The sequence below is a fragment of the Hemicordylus capensis genome, chromosome 2 (assembly GCF_027244095.1).
Source record: "Hemicordylus capensis ecotype Gifberg chromosome 2, rHemCap1.1.pri, whole genome shotgun sequence".
In the NCBI taxonomy this organism is placed as follows: Eukaryota; Metazoa; Chordata; class Lepidosauria; order Squamata; family Cordylidae; genus Hemicordylus; species Hemicordylus capensis.
Window position 1 is genome coordinate 234,510,187 of NC_069658.1, and position 26,306 is coordinate 234,536,492.

The 26,306-nt window shown below is 46.9% G+C and overlaps 1 protein-coding gene across 4 annotated transcripts; it reads left to right on the top strand.

Annotated features, from left to right (window-relative positions):
- The first annotated feature begins 61 nt into the window (after nt 1-61).
- Nucleotides 62-26,287, top strand: LOC128343364 (zinc finger protein 154-like). 4 transcript variants are annotated; one of them, XM_053292309.1, is made up of 7 exons: nt 62-172; nt 5,333-6,038; nt 9,375-9,501; nt 13,803-13,879; nt 16,384-16,510; nt 19,337-19,465; nt 24,479-26,287. In XM_053292309.1, the coding sequence occupies exons 2-7, from the start codon at nt 5,481-5,483 to the stop codon at nt 25,639-25,641; spliced, it is 2,181 nt and encodes a 726-aa protein (XP_053148284.1). In that variant the 5' UTR covers nt 62-172; nt 5,333-5,480; the 3' UTR covers nt 25,642-26,287. The 4 variants fall into 4 exon arrangements, with proteins under 4 accessions (XP_053148284.1, XP_053148286.1, XP_053148285.1 ...); XM_053292311.1 differs by having other exon boundaries at nt 24,482-26,287; XM_053292310.1 differs by lacking the exon at nt 62-172 and adding an exon at nt 4,088-4,217.
- Nucleotides 26,288-26,306: the final 19 nt, after the last annotated feature.

Genomic DNA, 26,306 nt, shown 5'->3' on the forward strand with positions numbered 1-26,306 from the left:
CGTCTGGCCCAAGAAGACGCCTCGTCGCTGCCGCTTTTGGAGAAGGTGGCTCTCCACGGGTTAACTCCACATCCTGCCTTCCTAAATAAACCTCTTGGGGGGCGGGGAGAAGAGCTGCGATCTGGGGCAGTCACTTCCTTCTCCCCTCCCATTCATTCCTTGGAAGGATCCGGTGAGTTGGATGTGCAGCTGGGGGTGGGGGCACTTAGGGGGACAAAGGGAGGGTGGGTGGCAAAAAAAAAAAAAAAATCAGGAGCGGCGGAGGAAAGCGCGTGCGTGTGTGGCGTAGTTGTGCGCTTAAGCACATGGCTTGCATTGCCTGCCCAGAAGACTGCCAACTCAGTCTCTGACCGAATCCATCCCTGGAGATTTCGCCGCCCCCCCCCCGCCCCCAGCCCGCGCTGGATATATTGCCCAGTATATTTCCTAAGGTCATGTCATTAGCGTCTCCAGGCTTGCTGTCAATGCTTTCCTGGGGATGAATGCCCATTCCTGGAGACGCCAGGCCGATCTTACGTGATCTTACGTGAAGGAGGTCGGCTGCAAGCCCTGACAGCAAAAAGCATCTCGGGCGCTAGGAGAGATCTCCCTCTCTGCATTTCTGGAGACCCGCTGCCAGACAGAGCAGGCCACACGGAACTAAGCAGGCTAACGGCCTGACGCAGCGTAGTGGCACTTCCTTCCCTATGTTCATATGCAACCGCTGTGTGGACGTTTTGGGGAGGGGCCATAGTGCGGAGGCACAGCACATGTCCGGCGCGCACACAAGGTCCCAGGTTCAGGCTCTGACATCTCCTCTTAGGACGGCCTCAGAAGCTTGCGGGGACCCAGCTCTGCCTGAAACCTTGCCAGCTGAGGTAGACGGCAGATGGGGCTGTCACTCAGTGGCAGAGCATCTGCCTTGCATGCAGGCCTCTGGGTTGGATACTTGGCAGCATCTCCAGGTAGGGCTGGATAGAGATAGAGAGAAATTCTTCTCCCTCTCACATAACACTAGAACCAGGGGTCATCCCATGAAATTGATTGCCGGGAAATTTAGGACCAGCAAACGGAAGTATTTTTTCACACGACGCATAATCAACTTGTGGAATTCTCTGCCACAAGGTGTGGTGACAGCCAACAACCTGGATGGCTTTAAGAGGGGTTTGGATAACTCCATGGAGGAGAGGTCTATCAACGGCTACTAGTCGGAGAGCTGTGGGCCACCTCCAGCCTCAAAGGCAGGATGCCTCTCAGTACCAGTTGCAGGGGAGTAAGAGCAGGAGAGAGGGCCTGCCCTCAACTCCTGTCTGTGGCTTCCAGCGGCATCTGGTGGGCCACTGTGCGAAATAGGATGCTGGACTAGATGGGCCTCCTTGGGTCTGATCCAGCAGGGCTGTTCTTGTGTTCTAATGTTAGGACTGGAAAAGGCTTCTGTCTGAAACCCTGGAGAGCTGCTGCCAGTCAGAGCAGACAATTCTCAGCCAGATTGGCCAAGGGTTTGACTCAGGACTAGGTTGCTGTGTTGGTGCGAACATGTAAAGAGTCCCCTCCCCCCCAATCACTGAGTAATCTCAACTGAGCATCCACACAGGGGTGAGGGCCGCCAGGCAGATTTGTTTCCTAGTTCCTCCTTTTTTAGAAATGTAACCACTGTCTAGCTCTACCAGATCCCCTCAGGTTAGTGTAGCGTCATGGGGAGCATCCATAGCTTGGTGGCAGAGCATCTGCTTTCCATGCAAAAGGCCCCAGGTTCAGTCCCTGGCTGGCAGCAACTCCTGACAGTGCTGGGAAAGACTCCTGTCGAAAACTGTGGAGAGCTGCTGCCAGTCAGAGTAGCCTGGTGTTTCTCAACCCTTTAAGCAGCAATTACCCACTAGCTTCTGGAAAACTTAAGTAGTACTTAAAAATTTCCAGTGGTTTTTATTTTTAAAATAATATGAGCGATGTGTTGGGAAAAGGGCCATGATATGATAGATTTGTGTGTAGGAACATAGGAAGCTGCCATCTACTGAGTCAGACCATTGGTCTATCTAGCTCAGTGTTGTCTTCACAGACTGGCAGCGGCTTCTCCAAGGTTGCAGGCAGGAATCTCTCTCAGCCCTATCTTGGAGAAGCCAGGGAGGGAACTTGAAACCTTCTGCTCTTCCCAGAGCGGCTCCATCCCCTGAGGGAAATATCTTGCAGTGCTCACACATCAAGTCTCCCATTCATATGCAACTAGGGTGGACCCTGCTTAGCTAAGAGGACAAGACATGCTTGCTACCACCTGCTGTCCTCTCTTTTACACCAGGCGTGCACAACTTGCTTATGTAGCATGGGAAGCTGCCTGATATAGAATCAGACCATTGGTCCATCTAGTTCAGCATTGTCTACATCAGGCCTGCTCAACCTAGCCCCCCCCCATCTGTTTTTGGACTACAACTCCCACAATCCCCAGCCACAGTGGCCCATTGACAGGGATTATGGAAGCTGTTGCCCAACATCTTCAGGAGGGCCGAAGTTGAGTAGTCCTGGTGTACACTGACTGGCAGTGGCTATCCAGGCAAGAATCTTTCCCAGCCCTACCTGGAGAGGCCGTCTGGACCTGAACTGGGAGCCATCGGCATGCAAAGCAGATGCTTGACCGCTAAGCTATGGCCCCATCCCCAAGCCTGAAGCACCTGGTATTCCAAGGCTGTCTCCCAACCAAGTAGTAACCAGGCCTGACCCTGCTTAGCTTCCAAGATCGGAGGCGATTCAGGGCAGTGTGGCCATAGAAATCTTACCCTGACATAAACCTGGGCTAGAGGTGATGTTGGCAGAACAAGGATGAATGAAAGATAGAGTGGGGGAGAGAGAATAATTCTAGGCACTAAGCAGCAGCAAAGACCAGGCAGCAAAGGCAAGAAGCCACTCTTCTCTCCATCCTCCCTGCTGAGCATACATAGGAACATAGGAAGCTGCAATCTACTGAGTCAGACCATTGGTCTATCTAGCTCAGTATTGTCTACACAGACTGGCAGCGGCTTCTCCAAGGATGCAGACAGGCAGGAATCTCTCTCTGAGCCCTGTCTTGGAGAAGCCAGGGAGGGAGCTTGAAACCTTCTGCTCTTCCCAGAGCGGCTCCATCCCCTGAGGGGAATATTTTAGAGTGCTCACACATCAAGTCTCCCTTTCATATGCAACCAGGTTGGACCCTGCTTAGCTAAGGGGACAAGTCATGCTTGCTACCACAAGACCAGCTCTCTTCTTTCCAGACCAGCTCTCTTCTTTTCCCTTTCTCCCTCACCTCTTAGCCCCTGCCTGTGTCTCACATACTGAGAAACTATGGAGTAGACAATACTGAGCTAGATGGACCAAAACGGTCTTACTCGGCATAAGGCAGTGTTCCATGTATTATGTACATCACAGGGCCATAGATCAGCGATACATCTCCCAGCATCTCCTTTGCATGCAGAAGGCCTCAGGTGCAGTCCCTGGCATCTCCCAAGTAGGACTGGGAAAGATTCCTGCTTGAAACCGTGGAAAGCTGCTGCCAGTCAGTGTAGGCAATACTGACCTAGATGGACCAATGATCTGACTCAGTATAAGGCAGTGTCCCATATATTATGTACATCAAAGGGGCCATAGCTCAGTGCTGGAGCATCTCCTTTGCATGCACAACGCCCCCGTTTCAATGCCTGGCATCTCCTGGTAGGGCTGGGGAAAATTCCTGCCTGCTGCCAGTCAGAGTTGGCAGTACTGAACCAGATGGACCAATAGCAGCTTTCTATGTCAAGGTGTGCCTATATTATTTATTAATTATTATTTATTTATCATATTTTTACACCGCCCAGAACTTACGTCTCTGGGCGGTTTACAACAAGATTAAAAGTAAAACATTAATTAAAAACAAAAAACAAAAAAATTTAAAAGCAAGAAATTTAATACACAGTTTAAAATTTTAAAACAATATTCTAAAAAAACCATTAAAACAATCAAAACAATATCAGTGAAAAGTCTGGGTGAAGAAATGCGTCTTTAGAGACTTTTAGAAAGATGTCAGAGATGGGGAGGCTCTTATTTCAGCAGGAAGTGTGTTCCAGAGCCTCGGGGCAGCAACGGAGAAGGCCCATCCCCCAGTAGCCACCAGACGAGCCGGTGGCAACTGCAGACAAACCTCTCCAGATGATCTCAATGGGCGGTGTGGTTCATAACGAAGAAGACGTTCTCTTAAAACGTCTTATATTGTCTCTTGGTATCACACAGTTCCCTAGGTTTGTGTGTAATCTGTATTTTAAAAGATATGGGGAGGGGACCATGTTCAGTGGTGGAGCATCAACTATGTGTTCCCAAAGTCCCAGGTTTGATTCCAGGCATTGGGCATCGCCAGTTAAAGGGTCTTGGGTAGCAAGAAAACGACTCTGTTTAGGACCCTAGAAAGTGACTGCCAGTGAGAGAGAGCAAAGAGGCAGCTTTTATAAGTGGTGATTCCCTTTATTTAGCAGGGGGAGAGCAACTGACCCTATCCACCCCCGGCACAGCATCCCTCCAGTGGCTGTTGCTGGTATCTATCTTATGTTTCTTTTTAAGATTGTGAGCCCTTTTGGGGCATTGAGCCATTTTATTTATTTATTTATATCTATGTAAACTGCTTTGGGAACTTTTGTTGAAAAGCAGTATATAAATATTTGACGTATTTGTATTTAGTTCTTTATTTTTTAAAAAAATTCTGTTCTGGTCCTCCAGCACACTGCAGCTCAAAATAGCTTACAATCAAAACAGAATAAAACTATCTATCTATCTATCTATCTATCTATCTATCTATCTATCATAAAAAAGCAGAAAAACAAACCAACAGCATGATAAAATGGCAGATAGGACAAAAACTGATTATAACCAGAAACCCAATTAGAACTAATTTGTAAAATGCTGACTCAGTAAAGGAGGGTTTTCAGATTCTTTTAAAAACTAATCAAGGAGGAAGGAGACAGATGGACTTATAATTTGACTCTGTATAAGGAATCTTTCTCACTTGGGTTCAATGGCTGTCCACAAGGCAATGTGTGAGCTTTTGTCTTATACAGAACTCTTCTTCAGGCTAGTTTTTGGGGTGAGGGAAGAGTGAAGGCATGGGGAAAGTGCTGGTCAGTGTTTCTAAGTGAGGGCATTGGGTGGGTGGGTCATTGTTTCTGAGTTAGGCATGTGGGTGGTGGTTAGTGTTTCTGAGTGAGGGCATGGGAACTGGTGGTCAGTGTTTCTGAGTGAGGGCATGGGGGTTGGTGGTCAGTGTTTCTGAGTGAGGGCATGGAAGGTGATGTTTCCCAGTGAGGGGCACAGGGGACCTTTGTTTTGTGGCACTCATTCTTGTGTGTTTGTTTTTCCTTGACAGGGAGAAGCTCAGATTAATTGCTAGAAAACATTCAGTTTGGCTTATCAAGTATCCAGCTGTCTGGAGACTACAGTAGCTTACAACCACTTTGAGAACTTATTTTGTTATAGCTGGAAAACAGTATATAACGATTTGTAATAATATTAGCATGACAAACAAAGAGTCTGGGCCTGGTGAGGCTGCTAAGCAGTGGTCTCTTCCTACAGTTCTTGCTCAGGAGAAAAACATGGAGCAAGGAGACCCTTTGACCCTGTTGGGATCTGCACTTGAGCATGGGGAGAAAATGGATGCACAAGACCCAGTGGTCAAAGAATCAGGAAATGAAGAAGGAAAGGGCCCTGATGCCATGCAGGCTGAGAGCAGTGTTGGATTCTGGGAAGAAACTGTGCAGAAGATCCTGGATGAAGAAAGCCCTGGTTTGGATGCAAAGCGCCAGTGCTTCAGGCAGTTCTGCTATCAGGAGGCCACGGGGCCCCGTGAGACTTGCAACCAACTTCGTGATCTTTGCCATCAGTGGCTGAAGCCGGAAACACACACAAAGATGCAGATCCTGGACCAGGTGATCCTGGAGCAGTTTCTGACCATCTTGCCCACGGAGATAGAGAACTGGGTGAGAGAATGTGGTCCGGAGACCAGTTCCCAGGCGGTGGCCCTGGCAGAAGGTTTCCTTCTGAGCCAGGTGGAGGAGATGAAGGAGGATGAGCAGGTGAGAGGGTTTTATCCAGAATGTGTGACAAATTTACAGGGGAGCAACAGTAGGAGAGAAGGTTGCCCTCATCCCCTGCCTGTGGGCTTCTCGGAGGCATCTGGTGGGCCACTGTGTGAAACAGTATGCTGGACCAGGTAGGCCTTAGGCCTGATCCAGGAGGGCTTATGTTCTTAAATACCAGCCACAGCCCACCTGGATATTAATCTAGGAGAGGAGGTAGAATCCAGAACAACCACTTCAGTTTCAAACAATTTTTCTCAAAATAAACAAAAGAATAGCAGTAAATTAAAACAACAAAAACCATACCCTGAAACTTTCCCTATAGAGTACAATAGTCATCTTCCCTTCCTTTCCAATATGCCGCAAAAGTCCTGATAGTGGCCACGATGTTGCCCAGGAGGCCCAACGAGTCGACAATCCCATGAAGTACATCAGCGCTGCAGATTGCCGGATCCCCTTCTCCTCACTGCCGTTCTGTCCCACCACTTGCAAGTCCTCTCATAGCATACAAGTTCTCTCAGCCTTAAGAATGTGAAGACAGCCTTGCTGGATGAGGCCTATCTGGTCCAGCACCCTGTTTCACACCGTGGCCCAGCAGATGCCTTGGGAAGCCACACAGCCAGGGGAGAAAGGCATGCTCCCCTCTCCTGCTGTTGTTGCTCTGTAACTGCTATTTGGAGACAAGAGTCAAGAAATGCTGGCTCGGTTCACCAGCCAGGCAACATATTGTACTCGTCAGCTGGTTCCCCGAGCTATGTTTGTCCATTACTTGTTTGGACTTCTTTCACTTGTCCTAGACTAGTAGATTTCCTGAGCCCTGTTTGGAGGCATCCTGTCTCTGAACGTGGAGGTAGCCTACAGCCATCAGGACTAGTAGCCACGGATAGACTTGTCCTCCGTGAATTTGTCTAGGCCCCGCTTAAAGCCATCCAAGCTGGTGACCATCACACTTTATGGCAGAGAATTCTTTCATTTTCATCCTGCCTTCTCCTTGCCTCTCCTGACAATACACAGTGGCCTCCACTTGCCAAGTCTCAATCCCCCCTGTTGCTTCTTCTTCACTCTCTTTTTATCCCCTTTCCTCCTGTCTAACTGTCCTCCCCTCCTCAACTGCTGCTCCCCAACATTCTCATCTCCCTAGCAACCGTTGCCAGGAGCACCTTCCATTCTCTTGACCCCTCCCCTTCCTACCTTGCTCCCACACAACCAAAAATTGGGAGCACACTCAGCTCCCAAAGCTGGGTAGAAAACAGTGAGCCCTTTCTCATGATCATGGAGAAAGGGCTCCGTGCTGTAGGGGAGGAAGCCTTAAAATGCTTACTTCCCCTGCAGACAATCCTGGTCTTCTTGCTGGGTGATTGGATTGCTTGGCCAGATGTTCGTCAGCTGCTACCGACAGCCAGGAGGTTGGAGGGCCGGGAGGCCCCCGAAACTCCCATAATGCACCGCGTGAATGCGGCGTGCCTTATGGGGAGCCTCCCAATGCTGGCCAGAAGCCCCGCAGTCTCCCAAGTGTCATAGAAGGAGTAGGTTAATAGTGAGGCGAGTCTCACAATCAGTGAGACTTGCCGAAATGAGGTCTGCGGGGGGAGAGGGTTTAGCCCGCTCTCCCCACAGATGATTGCCCTGGGTGGCCAGCAGGGGCTGCCGGGATCAGGGGCTGCGTGGCCCCCGGAAGTTCCAGGATGCCAAATGCACGCAGGGCATCCCGGAGAGACCTCCAAGCCTGGGAGGCTGTAAGCAGCCTCCCGGTCAGGGCTCTACTCGTGTGTCACCACGCACCGTGGCAACACACGAACAGAACGCCGAGGTTAACCGAGTGCTCGCTCAGTTAAGCTTGACTAAGGGGAGGGGTAGTATTGGCGGTTTGCTGCCGGGAGCTGTGTGGCTCCCGTGGCAGCACACGATCGCCAAAAAGCGGGCTAGGCTCCCTTAGCCTGCTTTTTGGCGATCGTGAGAACCGCCTCAATGTGTATTGTTAAAGGTGCTCCATTCATGTAAATATTATAAAGCATTAATCTTTTTGGTGTAGCATGAACTAATATTTTAATGTGGACTGAATGTATATAATATAATATAATATAATATAATATAATATAATATAATATAATATAATATAATATAATATAATATAATATATATTGTTGCCAGCCCCAGCAAGCAGACAGGCTGGCAGACAATTGGCAAAATCCTGGAGGCTCTTACTCTCTTAACCTCGTTTAAGAGGGTGGCTGGCTTGGCGGGCTTGCCGCTGAGGCGTCTCCAGGATTGGGCATGATCCTTGGCTTTGTTAGCCTGGTCTTGCCTGTGTGTGAGAACAGCCTCAGTTTTTGATTGTCTGAATGACCTCACTGTATTACTAAATGCCTCTCTAGCAGTCATTTCTAGAAATCGTTCAAGGAGAAGGGTTCACTGCAGTGTTTCCTGTAATTGGGTTTCCCAGACGTTGTTGACTACAACTCCCACCATCCCCAGCTGCAATGGCCTTTGGCTGGGAATTATGGGAGCTGTAGTCAACATCATGAGGGAATTCCTGTTACAGGGAACACTGGCTCCGTGGCTGGCATCCTGACTAAGTTTACGAGAGAAAGTGGTTTTGAAATTTAGTAGTCCTTTAGAGAAACTCCTGAGAAGCACTATTGAGTTATTTAATCAAGATGTCAGCCACAGCTTCTGTTGGAAAATTGTTCCATTGGTCACCTGCTGAATGTGGCATTTGGGTTCATTCCTGTCTCTTCCAGAGAATTATCCAGGATGTGGGGGGATCCTAAGCTTCATTCACACCCTATGAGGAAGGAGTTGTGGGAGAAGGGGACAATCCATCCCTTTGCCAGTTGATTTATTTAATAGATTTATATCACGTCATTCCTGACACATGTCACATCAAGAGGTCATACACACAATCAAAAACTGTGTTCTACCCAGGTTTGGGAGCTGTGTGTGCTTCCAATTTTCGGTTGTGTGGAAGTAAGGTGGGATGGAAACCTGGGTTGAAGTGATTGTTTGGAAGCAAGGCAGGAGGAAAACCTGGGTAGCTTTTCCTCCCACCTTGCTTCCACACAACCGAAAACTGGAATCACACACAGCTCCCATACCTGGGCAGAACACAGTTTTTGATTGTATGAATGAGCTCCGAGGCAGCTTGTAGCATTGTCCTAACTGGAGTGGCCAAGCCGAGACACTCCGGCTGTGATTGGACCACAGTTCTCACCATCCCCAGCATTGCAGCGGAGGATGATGGGAGTTGTAGGCCAACAACAGCGGGAGAGCCCCAGCTTGGCTACCTCTGCTCCAAGACCTATTCCATACACAATATCTTTGCCACTCTTTCAGGTGCCGTGGCCATGTGCGGAGGTGGCTGTTGATTCCCCCAGGTCACAGGAGGCTCCATTAGACACCTCTCAGAAGCTGCTCTTCGGCAGGATACCACAGGAGAGTCGAACTCGGGACACCTCACTTGGTAAGAAAATATTCCTTCTGCCTGAGTTCTGGAGTGCTGTGATGTTCCCAGGAGAAATCCCAAACCTTTCTCCACTCCGTGTGTCCCACACTACCATGTCCCTATGTAGAGGAGAGGCATTTGTGTATAGCATCTCATAGAATGCTAGGGGAGGAGAGCTGGTGAAGCATGGATTGTCCCCTTTGCTAAGCAGGCTCTGCCCTGGTTTGCATTTGAATGGGAGACTACATGTGCGGGCACTGTAAGATCTTCCCCTCAGGGGATGAGGGTACTCTGGGAAGAGCATCTACATGCTTGCATGCAGAAGGTTCCAAGTTCCCTCCCTGAGATCTCCAAGATAGGGCTGAGAGAGACTCCTGCCTGCATCCTTGGAGAAGCTGCTGCCAGTTTGTGTAGACAATACTGAGCTAGATGGACCAATGGTCTGACTCGGTATAAGGTCGCTTCCTATGTTCCTAGAATCATAGCATTTTAGAGCTGGAGAAGACATTAGAGATCTTCTAGTCCAACCCGCTCTGAGACCTTTGGGCATAGGGCGGGCTAGAAATGCAAATAAATAAATAAATAAATAATCCCCCTGCTCAGGGAAACTGCTACAGCATCCCGGAAAGGTGCTTGTCCAGTCCCTGTTTGAAAACCTCCAGCGAAGGAGAGCTCACCACTGCATGAGACAGACAGTATCAGTGTCAAACAGCTCTTAGGAACATAGGAAGCTGCCATATACTGAGTCAGGACATTGGTCCATCTAGCTCAGTATTGTCTACACAGATTGGCAGCGGCTTCTCCAAGGATGCAGGCAGGAGTCTCTCTCATCTGTATCTTGGAGATGCCAGGGAGGGAACTTGGAACTTTCTTGCTCTTCCCAGAGCGGCTCCATCACTTAAGGGGAATATATATTAGGAAGAATGTCCTAACTGCAAGGAGAGCTGGTCTTGTGGTAGCAAGCACGACTTGTCTCCTTGGCTAAGCAGGATCTGCCCTGGTTTGCATCTGAATGGGAGACTACACGTGTGAGCACTGTAAGATATTCCCCTTAAGTGATGGAGCCGCTCTGGGAAGAGCAAGAAAGTTCCAAGTTCCCTCCCTGGCACCTCTGCTTCCTTGCAATTTCAAGGCATTGGTTCTAATCCTGCTCTTAGGGGCAACAGAGCACAAGCCTGATCCTCCATTTGTGTGGCAGCCCTTCAGATCAGTTTTGTTTTGTTTTTTAACTATGGGACCAGACACAGAACGTGTTGTCCCCCCTACCCCGCCACAAAGTGCAGTTCTTCAAAAACATGTGTGCAGTTCAAAACTTCAAGTTCTTGGGAAAGTTGTATTAGGTTAGATCGGGGATTCCCAACCAGTGGTACTCCAGATGTTGCTGATAATCCCCAGGCACAATCTGAACGGGCTAATCATCGCTGGGGGTGATGGGAGTTGTAGTTCAGCAACATCTGGTGTACCACCATTTGGGAACTCCTGTGCGAGATCATGTAAAAGGTGACTGGTAAGAGTGAGAACAATCCAGCGAGTAGTCCAGGCTCATCCAGAGAGCCTAGCCCCTAATCGAGTGTCCCCTTTTCTCTTTGCCCCACCAAAGAGGCTTCCCACAGAATCCATTGCTTCTTCCCACAGAATTTCCCCCACTCTTCTAAAGTGTGCCGTCAAGTCGATTTCGACTCATGGCGCCCACAGAGCCCTGTGGTTGTCTTTGGTAGAATACAGGAGGGGTTTACCATTGCCTCCTCCCGCGCAGTATGAGATGATGCCTTCAGCATCTTCCTATATTGCTGCTGCCCTATATAGTACCAGCGGGGATTCGAACCGGCAGCCTTCTGTTTGTTAGTCAAGCATTTCCCCGCTGCGCCACTTAAGGTGGTTCCACTCTTCTACTACTATGGATATTTATATACCCGCTCTTCAACCAAAGTTCCCAAAGCAGTTCACAGAAAAAAATAAATAATACATAAATAAGATGGTCTCCTGTCCCCAAAGGGCTCACATTCTAAAGAGAAACATAAGGCAGATATGAGCAACAACCACTGGAAGGATGCTGTGCTGGGGCTGGATAGGGCCAGTTGCTCTCCCTTTGCTAAATGTAAGAGAATCACCACTTAGAAAGGTGTCTCTTTGCTCAGTTAGCAGGTCTTCTGCGGTGATCTTCAGGGTGGCAGAAAATCCTCAATGTGGACGCTATTTCCCACTGTGCTGACCTCTGCACAGTACTGTGCTTTCCTCAGTGCTGAAAGGGACCTCTCGGAAAGACGGAGCCCTTTTGTGAGAGCTCTGTGGGGAAAGTGCTGGGAAAGGCTATAACCCGCTGCACCCTGTGCACACCTTCCATGACAGTCCGAGGGCTCCAGGGGGCGCCATTGCCTTTAAAGTAGCCCCATCGGCACTGGGTAAAACACAACAGCACTTCCGTCATGAACCCTTCCACCTATTAAGATCATCTGGGGACAGGGGCATAACTATAATAAGGCAAGGGGAGACAGTTGTTTGGGGGCCCACTACCTGGGGGCCCCGCCTGAGGCAAGTCACATGACTGACTCCCCCAGCCACGCACCCGCCCGGGCTTCCTTCAGTTGTATCCATCCTCCAAAATTGATGTGAGTGTTAAGACCTGGAGCTACCAGAACAGCATGTCTTTCTCTGGTGTGTGTGTTTTACTATGCTGTTTGTTACCACTATTCAGCCTCATTTAAGATTTCTTTACTTCATGAGCTGAGCTTCAGTGAGGGGAGGCCCCATTTTAAAATCTTGTCTCTGGGTCCACTCCAACCTTGCTACGCCCCTATCTGGGGAGGTATGGTTATGGCTACCACTGACTCATTTGGTGGCTACTCGGGACCGGGCCTTCTTTGTGGGTGCCCTGGGGCTTTGGAATTCACTCTCTATTAATATCAGGGTTTTTCCATCTCTGGTTGTTTTTAAAAAGACTCTTAAGGCGCACCTGTTTTCTCAGGCTTTTAATTCATCTTAATTGGTTTTCTATCATAATTGTTTTAATCATTTTATCCTGTGTTTATATATGTTGTATTATGTATACTGCTTAGGGATGGACATGTCAGGCGGTATAGAGATATGATAGATGAATAAACAAGCACTGCACGGTCAAAATGGTTGCCTTGGCTTGGTACATTGGAAGCTGCCGGATACCAAGTCAGACCATTGGTCCATCTAGCTCAATATTGTCTACACAGACTGGCAGCAGCTTCTTCAAGATTGCAGGCAGGAATCTCTCTTTCTCAGCCCTATCTTGGAAATGCCAGGGAGGGAACTTGGAACCTGTTCTGCATGCAAGCATGAAGAAGCTCTTCCCAGAGCAGCCCTATCCCCTGAGGGGAATATCTTATAGTGCTCACATATAGTTTCCCACTCAAATGAAAACCATGGTGGGCCCTGCTTAGCAAGGAGAACAATTCATGCTATTAATTAATTAATGAATTGAAATATTTATACCCTGCCCCTCCAGTACACTTCTGCTTGGGGAAGTTGGCAACATTTTTTTTTGAGCTCAATTTTTATTGATTTTAACAATAGCAATATTATCATTCATTAAAAATACACACACACAAAAGGGGGGTGGACTTCCCGCTCACATTTCTTCGTGAATCAACAACTATAAAATTTACCCTTGCTGGAAGTTGGCAACATTAATAGAATAAATACAGTGTAAAATAAATGACTAATACAGTTAAACAAGTTAAGAGCAGGTTAAAACCACATTTAAAATTACATTTTTTAAAAAAAGAATTCAAATTAAAAATTATTAATAAAAAGCTAAAAGTTGAGAACTATAAAAACCAAAGAACTTATCCGATATAAGCAGCAGGTAGAACTCTTTAAAAAGGTGTGTTTTTAAACACAAAAGACCAGCTCTCTTCCAGTGGGTATCAGGGGGACCGTGCTGAGTATTCATTTTTGGCTGTAACTTCACACAGGCTCAGTAAACAGTTAGGGGGCTGCACTTAGGCTTAATGAGAGCCACCACTGGCGCCTAGGCCTTATAGAGAACACCGTCTCCTGCAAATTTGCTGTCAGAGTCCCAGTTTTGAGGATTTTCTACCACTCCATGTTGGTGCCTAAATATCATGGAATATGACTCTAATAACAAAGTATATGTGCCCAAACAAGGGAGGTGTATGTTGTAGCGGCACATTCTATGTGTGCAAATTATGCTCACATACCATTGTGCATTTCTGAATTTTTCCATTAAAAAGCCCTGTTTCTATCTTCGAAGACACTTATCCTGTGTCCCCTGATCTCCAGGTGTTTATTTACAAAGCCTGTTTTCTCCACCTTCATCTTCCTCACAGGTGGTAAAACGACGTCTCTGCTACCTTTGGAATCTCTGCCTCTTTGTTCTGGAGCAGCCATTGTGCAGCCGTCGCAGGTACGAATGATCATTGTATAAGATGCATGGGGTACCGTTCATGGGCCACAGTCTTTTTAATGTGGCCAAAACGGCCTGTTTCTTCGCTGAACGTGGCCAGATCTAGGTTTAAGTCCTCCCTAAGCCATGAAGCTCATGAGAAGACCTGGGCCAGTCACTTTCTCTTGGCCTAACCTACCTCACAAGGTTGTTGTGAGGATAAAATTGAGGGGGGAGCATATGGTGTGCAGAGCTGCCTGGAAGAAGGATAGGCTGTACATGTGATCAGTATTGAGAAATGTTATGCATGTCTGTTTGGTGAAACGATTCTGTCCTTTTTCTTCTTCTGCCTGAGGCAAATTACTGTAATGTTTAAAATCTGATGGCATCTGAAACAATTAAAACCAGGAATCACTTAAGGCAGGCCTTGACAAATTTTGTTTGGAACTAGGAGTCAGTCCAAAAATTTAGGAGGAAGACAATGGACACTTGACAAAATTGCCAGACTTGGGGACGGTCTGTCTGTCTGTCTATCTGTCTATTATTTGTTATTTATTTATTTACATTATTTTATTTTATTTTTTAATTTTCATTGCTACATTTTTATACCACCTTTCTGCCTTTACAAAAGCACCCAAAGCGGTTTACAATACTAAAGGAAGCAAATTACAGAAGATTAAGAAAACATCTCAGGCTGTTGGTCTTTTCAGGAGCTGAGGACAAGAGCTCTCTGGTCTGAAGGCATCCTATCTATCTATCTATCTATCTATCTATCTATCTATCTATCTATCTATCTATCTATCTATCACATTTCCATACTGCATGCCTTGAGATATGTGCATCTCAAGGTGGTATACAGAGTTAAAACACAACAAATGTAAAACAGAATAAAAACAGTCAAAATGCACAAGATCAATAAAAACAATCTCACGAGACAAAAACACATTAAATAGTTTAAAATTAAATTCTGTTAAAAACCTGAGAAAACAGGTATATCTTGAGGGACTTTCTAAGAGCAAATAGAGAAGGGGATGCTCTTATTTCAACAGGGAGCATATTCCAAAGCCCCAGGGCAGTCACAGAGAAGGCCCAGACATTGGGATGGGGAAGGGGAAGGAAAAATCGGCTTCTCTTCACCCCTTTACAAGTAACATACTTGGAACAGGAACAGGGCTGCCTGGGACGAATAAAGATTTTATTAAAGGACTCTGCCTTCTAATATTCTTGTTTAGGTGTCACAGTTCAATTTCTAGGTGCTATGGCTGCCTAGCTGAAGGGATTGGGCAAGCCCCGACTTAAAGAAACTTTCCCCAAAACATATCATCAAACAGAGGTTCTAATTATTTTCTCACGTGAAGTGTTGCATCCTTTGGGAAGGTGCCCATATATACCCCAACTCTGATTTCTTTTTTTGAATTAATGAATAAAGGAGGAGGATTTTCACATCCCCTATCCCCTGCTAACTGGGCAAATAGGCACCTTTTAAAAGTGGCGATTCTCTTGTATTTAGCAGGGGAGCAGAGCAGAGCAGAGCAGCTTGCCCTATCTAGCCCCAGCACAGCATCCCTCCACTCCGCAAATCTGGTTTTAGGGCAGGGGTAGTTAGGCGGGTTACCCGCCTAGGAACCACCGGGCTCGCAGCTGAGCCAGGTGGTTCACACAATGGGGCAAAATCGGGCTAGCCTCCACTAACCCGATTTCGCCCCATCGTGTGAATAGCCTCAGTATATAAATATTTGTTGTCGTCGTTGTAATGTGCCCCATTAATGTCAGTGGGACTGATGTCAGTGGGATTCATGAGTAATTTAGTCTGGATGGCATCTTCAGCATGTCTGGCTGTGTTCTCACTATGACAAAGAGAGTGGTTAATTGGGATCACCAAGCTCTGCATACTCCTGCAAAGTGTGGTTTGAGAACCGAGTATTTCTGGACAATCGTGGTCAAACCACTGTGGTTAGAAACATTTAACTGGGATCGATCACAATTATTTATTATTTATTTATCTAGTGCATTTTTATACCGCCCTAACCCAAGGTCTCAGGGCGGTTCACAACAAATAAAAACAGTAAAACATTAATTAAAAACAAAAAAACCAGAAAATTTAAAAGCAAGAAATTTAAAACACAGTTTAAAATTTTAAAACAATATTCTAAAAACAACACTAAAACAATCAAACCAATATCAGTTAAAAGCCTGGGTGAACAGATGTGTCTTTAAAGACTTTTTAAAAATCGTCAGAGATGGGGAGGCTCTTATTTCACTAGGGAGCGCATTCCAAAGCCTCAGGGCACCAACGGAGAAGGCCTGTCCAATTAAATGCTGTTTAACACCGTAGTTTGAGTGCAATTGCCCAGAAGTTCCGGTTGCTTATGTCATGCCCTGTGGGAGCAAGTGGGTCTCAGTGATCCCAGTTAACTTATTAATTGCACTCCTCATCACCATGAGAACATGGCCTTCCTTCTCCTGTTAGGGGTGTTGGATTGCTATATTTTGTGTTAGAAGAAAATGTTCCCTTCCTCTTTCAGGATCCGGTCACCTTGGAGGAGGTGGCTGTGTGTTTCTCCGAGGAGGAGTGGGCTCTGCTGGATCCAAGCCAAAGGGCTCTGCACAGGGAAGTCATGGAGGAGAATTCTGGGCATTTGGCCTTGCTGGGTAAGGATCCTAGTTTGCTCTTATGTTACAGTCAGGAATATTTTGGATTCCTTATCTTGTTCTTTGCTGCAGGAAAAGATTTCTACAGGAAGGTGTGTGGCTAGTTGTTGTGGACTGAACAAAGCTGTTATCTCTCAGCAGCTGAGCCTGTTTTTTGCTTGCTTGGAATCTGGTGTGTCTACTCTGGAAGGAAAGCCCTTACAGAGTGGCCTTCTATCAGATACAAATGCAAATATTTTGGTAATGGAATCAGAATTTTTAACTTTGTGATTCTCTTACCAGCATATTTCACACATTTCAGACACGATCTCTAATATTTTAAGAGTTTTGTAAAAATGTGACCTTATAGTAGGAGATGTTTTCTTGCCAATGGGTATCTATAGTATTAACCTGAAAATTTACTTATTCATTCAAAAATTGGTAATATGCCTGATTCTGTTGCCGTAGGAATTGCCCCTAGATGGGTGGTGTTGGTTGCTAGTTGATTACTTGTAATGTGGAATAGTTAGCAGTTACCCCTGCTAACTGAGCAAGAGAAACCCTTGAAAGTGGTGATTTTCTTATATTTAGCAGTGGGAGAGCAGCTGGCCCTATCCAGCCCCAGCACAGCATCCCTCCAGTGGCGGCTGCTGGTGTCTTATGTTTCTTTTTAGATTGTAAGCCCTTGGGGGACAGGGAAGCATCTTATTTATTTATTATTTTTCTATGTAAACTGCTTTGGACACTTCTGTTGAAAACTGGTATATAAATGGTGGTAGTAGTGGTAGTAATAGCTTCAACCGCATAGACTCCATGTGTCTCTTACAGTGAACAGACACATCTGAGACTTATTTCCATCTCTGTGCCACTGAAAGTCATTCAGCTCCAAGGTTGTGGTGAAGCTGGAACTAACTGCAGCATAGGCAGGGGTCAAAAATGTTTACTCATCAAGCTATATTGGTGCATTACTCATTAGGATTTTTTTCACTCATCACAGACAAATAAACTAGTAGATTTCCTGAGCATAGGATACCACAATATGGATATGTGGCCGTGAACAGCCACAGTTTCTCGGCATTTTGGAGCTTGAGTGAACATGTAAAGCACCTAATGCAACATGGAGAGGAGAGCTGGTCTTGTGGTAGCAAGCATGACTTGTCCCCTTAGCTAAGCAGGCTCCACCCTGGTTGCATATGAATGGGAGACTAGATGTGTGCGCACTGTAAGATATTCCCCTTCGGGGATGGAGCCGCTCTGGGAAGAGTAGAAGGTTCCAAGTTCCCTCCCTGGCAGCATCTCCAAGATAGGGCTGAGAGTGATTCCTGCCTGCAGCCTTGGAGAGGCTGCTGCCAGTCTGTGAAGACAATACTGAACTAGATAGACCAATGGTCTGACTCAGTATATGGCAGCGTCCTATGTTCCTATGTTCAACAGAAAGGTCTTTTGTGAATTGAATTCTTTTTATCTTATTTTATGGGTTTGTTTTATTGTTGTATTGTTTGAATTAGTTGAAATTGTAACCATGAGTGTCGTCCATGAGGGGGACAGCAGGGAGTAAGTCCCGCCTCCCCCCACTGTCACGCACCCCCCACACCTGATGACCACTTATGGCTTCAGCTCACAGGATCACCGGCCATCACACTTAACGGTGCTGCCCTGTTCAGACAAACTGTGCTGTAAACGTAGTCGGGCGTGGGGTGTGTGTGAATGACAGCGGGGGTGGGGGGACCTTCCTCCCTGCTTTCCCCCTCACGAGTGGTGCTCACAGTTACAATTTCAAATGTCTGAAGAGGGCTAATGAGGCATGTGCATAAAGGGGAACTGTGGGGGCATGACGGGAGGCCTCCCACTGCTGCCCCGCCCCGTGTGCGCGCTGTTTCTCAAGGGCCCTTAGAGTCCAGAGGTGATCCTCACACTCCGGAAAGGCACTGCAAGGTTGGAAACATGGCACTGATCCTCAGCAACATGTTTCTGATCTTGCAGAGGCTTGCTGGAGCACGGGGGGTGCTGTGGACCCCAAGGGCTTGTGTACAATAGCACACATACAGGGAGAAAGTAGGAGTTGTGTGACAGCTCAACATATGAACATATGAAACTGCCATATACTGCGTCAGACCATTGGTCTATCTAGCTCAGTATTGTCTTCACAGACTGGCAGCGGCTTCTCCAAGGCTGCAGGCAGGAGTCTTTCTCAGCCCTATCTTGGAGATGACGCCAGGGAGGGAACTTGGAACCTTCTGCTCTTCCCAGAGTGGCTCCATCCCCTGAGGGGAATATCTTGCAGTGCTTGCAGTACAATCTCTTGCAGTACATTCAGATGCAACCAGGGCAGACCCTGCTTAGCTAAGGGGACAAGTCATGCTTGCTACCACAAGACCAGCTCTCCTCTCCTAAAATTGGAAGAGAATACACACGAGGCTCCTGTCGCAACCCCCAGAACAGGCAGGTTTTGTTACTGCTTGTAAACAGTAACATGATGTCAGTTTGGGGGATTTTGTGGAAAGTGAGGTAAAATTTCTTAATATTTTCCTTTTGGTTGTGGCCCCTTGACTTTGGAACGCCCTCCTGGAAGAGCTTCGCCATGCTCCCTCCCTCAGTGTATTTTAAAAAAACAATTAAAAATGTTATTGTTAACCGCCCAGAGCTGAAAGTTTGGGGCAGTGTACAAATCTGACAAATGAATGAATGAATAAACATCTTTTTAGAGAGAGGCTTTTAAATGTTTATCCGCTGCTCATACAAACTATTTTTAATTATGTTGTGTCTTTTTTATTAATGTAGTGTGCTGGAGGGGTGGGGTGTAACTATTTTAGATAAATAAATAATAATAATCTCTCCGTCTCAAAGCTGAGAAGACTGTGAGAGAAATCCAAATGGAGAATTTCCCACAGGAAGGCTTGGTATCAGAAGGCACTTTGGAGAGTCTGCTGGGAGGATCCGTTCAGAGTATATTTCTCTTAACTGATGGCATTGAGAGTGAGTATCTTTCACAGACTTATCAGGGAGGGCAGGCAGAGAATACCTAATTAAAATCCTTGTGATACAAAGGAAATGTTATGCTGGTTAAAAAATAAGTGACAGATCAAACTCTGAGGAAAATGTCCCTGTAGAACAATTCCTTAATAGACTTGAGGGAATGTCGGTGAAACACACACCAGAAAGGGGTGTTTTTGTTGAGGATTCCCCCCCCCCGGTTTCTCTATAGTACACTGTGTTAATTAATAATTATGCAGATTGTCTGTCTTGAGATGTCCACCACTTCTGTGTTTGACCATTGAGTCTTTTACATATGGCCAAAGCGAGAGGAAATTCTCTTTTCATCAGGGATGTCGGGTTTGGGGGAAATGTTGTGGGGGCAAATTCAGAACATGTCCCACAAATTTTTCCCATGTGGATTTTTTTCTCATTTGCACAACAATTTTCCTCAGAAAAAATTACTATGAAAACATCAGAGTTAGGCTGTTACTAAGAACATAAGAACAGCCCTGCTGGATCAGGCCGAAGGCCCATCAGGGCTGGGTCGGAGGGAGGTCGAAGAGGGTGAAGAGAGGAAGGGGGGTAGATTCTATCAGCTCCCTGACCGCTCTTGGTGAACAACAGCCGACTCACCCTGCCTGCCCATTCCTGTCTCGGCTGAGGAGGTTTGTTTTTGCAGCCCCAGACCTTCTGAAGAACCAGCTCGTGGCAGCCTGATTGCTGTCCTATTCCACCTCCGTCTTCTACCTGAGTGCTTGACTTGTTCCACCTGTCCCTAAGGACCAGAGATCTCTCCTGGGAGATTTCTGGAGCCCTTGGCAGCATATATTGGAGGAAGCCATGCTGGAGGCATAGCTGATGGTGGAGTTGACTGCCAAAGGGGGCTGGCCTTTGGTGTGGGACTGGGGTCTGGGGGAAAAGTTATATTAAGGTGGAGTTGGAGGTCTGGGTTGAATGTTGTTAGCCCTCCTTTTATTGGGCTGTGCCAGGCCTTTTGTTGTCATGTGTTTGGGTTCTCTTAGGTAGAGTGATGTGGGAGGTGCATCTGGCAGCTATTCCTGTTGTGGTGGGGAATAGAAGAATTGGCATTGGCAGAGCAGCTGGCTGTTACAGGGGAAGGGAAACTAGTAATATAGTAACTGTTTCCACTTCTGGCTGCCCTGTCAGTTTTCTGGCCTTGGGGAGCAGTTCCAACTTCCCACAGAACTTAGCCTTGCTCATTTGCAATGCCAGGTCAGTTCAGAATAAGACCGAAATCATCAACCATGACTTGATCATGGATGAGGGAGCCGACCTGGCTTGTATAACTGAGACCTGGATGAAGGAGGCTAGTGGCCCAGTTTGGGCCCAGCTTCTTCCACCAGGCTACTCTGTTGTGGAGCAGGCTAGGGGAAGTGGGCGGGGGTGGGGTGGCTGTGGTCCATAAGGATACCCTTTCCCTTACCAGGGCCCCTGTGCCAAGTTGACTTATATCGAGTGTGTCTTTCTGAGGCTGGCAGCTAGGGATAGATTGGTGATCCTGTTGGTGTACCATCAACCCCGCTGCCCAACTGACTCCCTAACTGAGCTGACGGAGCTGGTCATGAAGTTGGTGTTGGAGTCACACAGACTTTTAGTTCTGGGGGACTTCAATATCCATTGTGAGGCTGACTTGTCTGGTGTGGTTCAGGTGTTCATAGCAGCCATGACAACTATGGGCCTATCCGAACTAGTTTCAGGACCAACTAATGTTGCCAGCCACACACTCAATTTGGTCTTTTGTTCGGATCGGGGGGGTGTTCCATGGGTACGGGTTCCTTTGGTTTCCCCATTGTCATGGATGGACCACTACATTGTTAAGGTTGGTTTCACAGCCACAACCCAGCCCTGCAGAGGTGGAGGACCTATTAAGATGGTCCGCCTGAGATGGCTGCTGGACCCAATAGGATTACAAAAAGCCCTGGAGGGTTTTAATGATGGTCCTGCTAGTGATTCCGTCAATGCCCTGGTGGGAACCTGGAATAGGGAACTCACTAGGGCAGTAGACACGATCGCTCCTAAGCGTCCCTTCCGATCTGCTTTAAAAGTGGCCCCTTGGTATACAGAGGAGTTGCAGGGTCTGAAGCAGCAAGGAAGACGACTGGAGCGCAAGTGGAGGAGAAGTCGGCTTGAATGTGACAGGACACAGCATAGAGCCCATTTGAAGGTTTATGCAGAGGCGGTGCATGCGGCAAAAAACCAATTCTGGTCTGCATGCATTGCTTCTGCAGGTTGGCATCCAGCAGAGCCTGGTTGTGAGGAGTTTGATTCAGGCTCTTTCCAATTCAAACCAATCCCCGAGGACTTTGTTCTGCTACAATGCTTTTAGTGGTTTCTTTGAAGACAAAATCTCTTGTATTCGAGCAGACTTGTATTCGAGCAGAGTCTATTAAGGTGGTGTCCAGCAATCCCTGTTGCAGTATTAGATTGGATCAGTTTCAGTCTGTGATGCCTGATGACGTGGACAAACTGCTTGGGACGGTGTGGCCTACCACTTGTTCTCTGGATCCTTGCCCGACTTGGGCCACTGTGTGAAACAGGATCCTGGACTGGATTATTATTTATTTATTACATTTATAAACCACCCCATCCAAAGGCTCTGAGCGGTGTACAACAAATTTAAAAAGACATAAAAACATACATCCTTTAAAACACAGTGCTAAAAACAATATAAAAAAAACTTTTAAAAAATTAAAAACCATTTAAAACACTTAAAAAAAACAATTTACAAACCTTGGAAGGCCAGGCCAAACAAATAAGTTTTTAGGGCTCTCTTAAAGGCAGACAGTGAGCCTGAACTGCGGATATCTGCCAGGAGTGCATTGCATAGGCCAGGAGCAGCTACAGAAAAGGCCTGGTTCCATAATCCCTGGCTATTGGCTACTGTGGCTGGGGATTATGGGAGCTGTAGTCCAAAAACAGCTGGTGGGCCTAGGTTGAGCAGGCCTGGCCTAGATGCTCCAGCTATGACTCCATTTTCTTACAAAAAAGCTTACATTCCTTCAATAGTTATGGTTAGGGATGTGCACGGAACCAGCTGGCCCAATTCAGTTCAAGGCCGGACCAGCCTCGAACCCAACTGGGCCAGTTCAATCCGGCACCCCATCGAACCCCTCCCAGTTCGGTCCGGGGGTGGGTGGGTTTGAGGACCACTTTTAGTTTAGTTTTGTTTTCTGTTTTGTTTTTTTAAATTTACTCCCCTTGGGAGAGTTCCTGGAGGCAGCGGGGGTGGGGGGGTCCGCAGAGGTCTCCCCTCCCCCTGCTGGCCTTCTTCATGCCCCCCTCGGCTGGTTCGGCCACTCTTCGGCCAGTTTTCGGCCTTCACCTGGTGGCCATTATGCAGCCTATGTGCCTGCTCACATGGCCTCTGTGTGGCCCGGGGTCGGACTGAACAGGGGTGGTTCGTTCACCCCCGAACTGTCGAACCAAACTAGTTCAACACTGAACATGTTCGACGTCGAACCTGTTTGCACACCCCTAGTTATGGTGTGGTTTTCTCCCTCCCTCTCTCTCTGAAATCAGTTTATCCATGAGCCACATTAGGAACTGGAGTTGTGGGGGCTGTAGCACCGGTTTCCTCTTCACTCTGATGCCTTTTGATTGAGCATGCACAGAGTGTGGGTGGACCCCTGATGGTAGCCCATGGGGGGAGGAGGAAAGTGTGTTGGAAAATTATGGTAGCTGGGCAAATGGAGCAGCAAGGTGTTCTGACAGGGTCTCTGGAGCAGGGCTATTCCTCCCTGGCTTTCCTTTCCAGGAGTGTGTATGCACAACTTTGGCTGGTGATCCAACTGCATCCTTTCCTGGAAATGGCAGATGTGGCCACTGGTTAGCCCAAGACTGAACTATTGTAATGTCATCTCCATGTTGCCCCAGCCTTCTGATCACAGAAAGCACTTCTTCATACTTACAGCGGCTTGTTTCTGCATACAACCATTGAAAGCATGGGAGTGGGGTTTCTCAGTGCATCAGCACCAGTGGGTGGTGGCTTCAGGGCATGATCTTGGGAAACTGTATGCAGGTAATTAAAAAAAAGTCTGAAGAGGGCTTATGCCTCTGTTCATGCAGCCTAAGATTGCATTCACTTTTTAAGCAGCCGCATCACGCTGCTGGCTCATGTGCTTAGACATTGAATCTAGTTGTCTGAATTAATATCGTCTAGGAACAGACCATGTGATTCTGCTGGATGTGCAGAGCAGCTCTAGGCCTTTGAGGAGATGGGGCCATAGCTTAGTGGTAGAGCATCTGCTTTGCATGCAGAAGGCCACAGGTTCGATCCCTGGCAGCAACTACTGGTGGGACTGGGAGAAACTCCTGCCTGAATGTGTGGAATAGAGAGAGTGGACAGAGAGAAAATTTTCTCCCTCTCTCACAACACTAGAACCAGGGGTCATCAACAGAAATGGATGGTCGGGAAATTTAGGACAGACAAAAAGAAGTACTTCCTTGCACAGTGCATAGTTAATCTATGGATATCTCTGCCACAAGATGTGGTGATGGCCACCAGCTTGGATGGCTTTAAAAGGGGCTTAGACAAATTCATGGAGGACAGGTCTATCAATGGCTACTAGTCTATGGGCCACCTCCAGCCTCAGAGGCACAATGCCTCTAAATGCTAGTTGCAAAGGAGAAACAGCAAGAGAAATGGCATGCCCTCTCCTCTTGCCTGTGTGCGTCTCAGAGGCATCTGGCGGGCCACTGTGTGAAACAGGATGCTGGCCTAGATAGGCCTTGGGTCTGATCCAGCTGGACTGTTCTTATGTAATGTTCTCATATTCTTAAATCTTGGAGCGTCGCTGTAGGTAGACAATACTGAGCTAGATGGACCAATAGTCTGACTCAGAATACGGCAGCTTCCTATGTTCCTAAGTTTGGAGGGTGTGTGGAAGCAGAGCAAGATTATTGCTTCACTGCATTGTTGAACAGGTGTCATCCAGGATGAAAATTTCTGCTCTATCCCTGTGCCCTTACTAGATTTCTTTCTCTCTATTCCAGCAGGTGATAGATGGGACAGTGAGAGTGAAGACAGACCACGTGCAATGTCATCAGAAGGGATGGAAGGAAACTTCAGAAATCACGAGAAGGCAAAAAAGCAGAAGGGGAATAAATCCATTGTCTGGCAGGCTGGCAACTTCCATGCAACTCCAGCTCAGCGAGAGAAGCAAACAGGAATGAGGAGGAATGTCTGCCCAGTGTGTGCAAAAAGCTTCAGTCATAAATCAGACCTGAATGTCCATTGGAGAATCCACACAGGTGAAAAGCCATTTAAATGTCCAGAGTGTGGGAAGAATTTCCGGCAACGGGCAAGCCTGACGTCGCATCAGAGAATTCACACAGGGGAGAGGCCATATAAGTGTTTGGAGTGTGGGAAGGGTTTCTTTGAGAAATCACACCTCCTTATACACCAAAGAATCCACACGGGAGAGAAACCATATAAATGTTCGGTATGTGGAAAGAGCTTCCATCGGAGCTTCAGCCTTACTTCCCATCAAAGAATCCATTCAGGAGAGAAGCCCTATACCTGCTCAGAATGTGGAAAGTGCTTTTATGATAACTCACATCTTCTTAGACACCAAAGAATCCACACAGGAGAGAAACCATATAAATGCCTGGAGTGTGGAAAGAACTTCAGTGACAGGAGAAACCTTACTTCCCATCAGAGAATCCACACAGGGGAGAAACCCTACAACTGCTCCGAATGCGGCAAGAGTTTTAATGACAAATCAAACCTTCTTACCCATCAAAGAATCCACACGGGAGAGCGGCCATATAAATGCTCAGAGTGTGAAAGGAGCTTCAGTCAGAGGAAAAACCTGATATCCCATGAAAGAATCCACACAGGAGAGAAACCATATAAATGCCTGGAGTGTGGAAAGAACTTCAGGCAACAGGCAGACCTAACTTCCCATCAAAGAATTCACACAGGAGAGAGACCATACCAGTGCCTGGAGTGTGGGAGGAGCTTTTATAGGAAAGCAGACCTAAATAGACATCAGAGAATTCACACCGAAGTGGGAAATCCAATCATTTCTTGGAGTGTTGAAGTTGCATCAGATGGTGCACCGATCTTATGTCCCATCAGTGAATTTGCAGAGGAAAACCAGTACATAATTCCCAAAACTGAACAAGATCTTGGTTGCTACATCAGCCCTTATTAAACATCAGAGAACTCGTATTGCAGAGACACTTCCTCCCCCACCCTCAAAAAATACTTGAAGTATGGAAAGAGCTTCTGTTACAGCAAATTATATAAACTGTCAGATGTATCAAGATCTCGTTTATAAATCAAACTTTAATGCAGGTATCAACTGCGGCTGAGTATGATCATCCTCCCTTCAGGAAAAAAAAGGAGTACCCTTAATTTCTGGACTCTGGATATGTAATCTCATAACATGCATGCTTTTTCATGAAAGGACTCATTCAAACCTACTAACTGAGCAAAGGGGCACCCTTGAAGTGGTGGTTCTCTAATAATTAGCAGTGGTAGAGCAACAGTCCCTATTCAGTTCAGCATAGCACATCCTCCAGTGGCTGTTGCTGGTACAAAATTATTGTACCATTGCATTTATTTTTTTTAAGGTTATGAAACCCTTTGGAGCAGAAAACCATTCTTTCATTTGCTCGCTATGTCAACGGCCTTGTTGAAAAGCAGTATATAACATTTTCTAAACTAAACAAAAGTGCTTGCCAAAGATCACTAGCCAACCTGCTTGTGAAGGGTTCCTCTCCTCTTTTTTTCTTTGTGCCTTAATTATGTGCCTGTAACTTCTATTTTCTTATTAAACTGTATTCCTGTGGAAATGACTTCTGTTTGTTGCCCTGG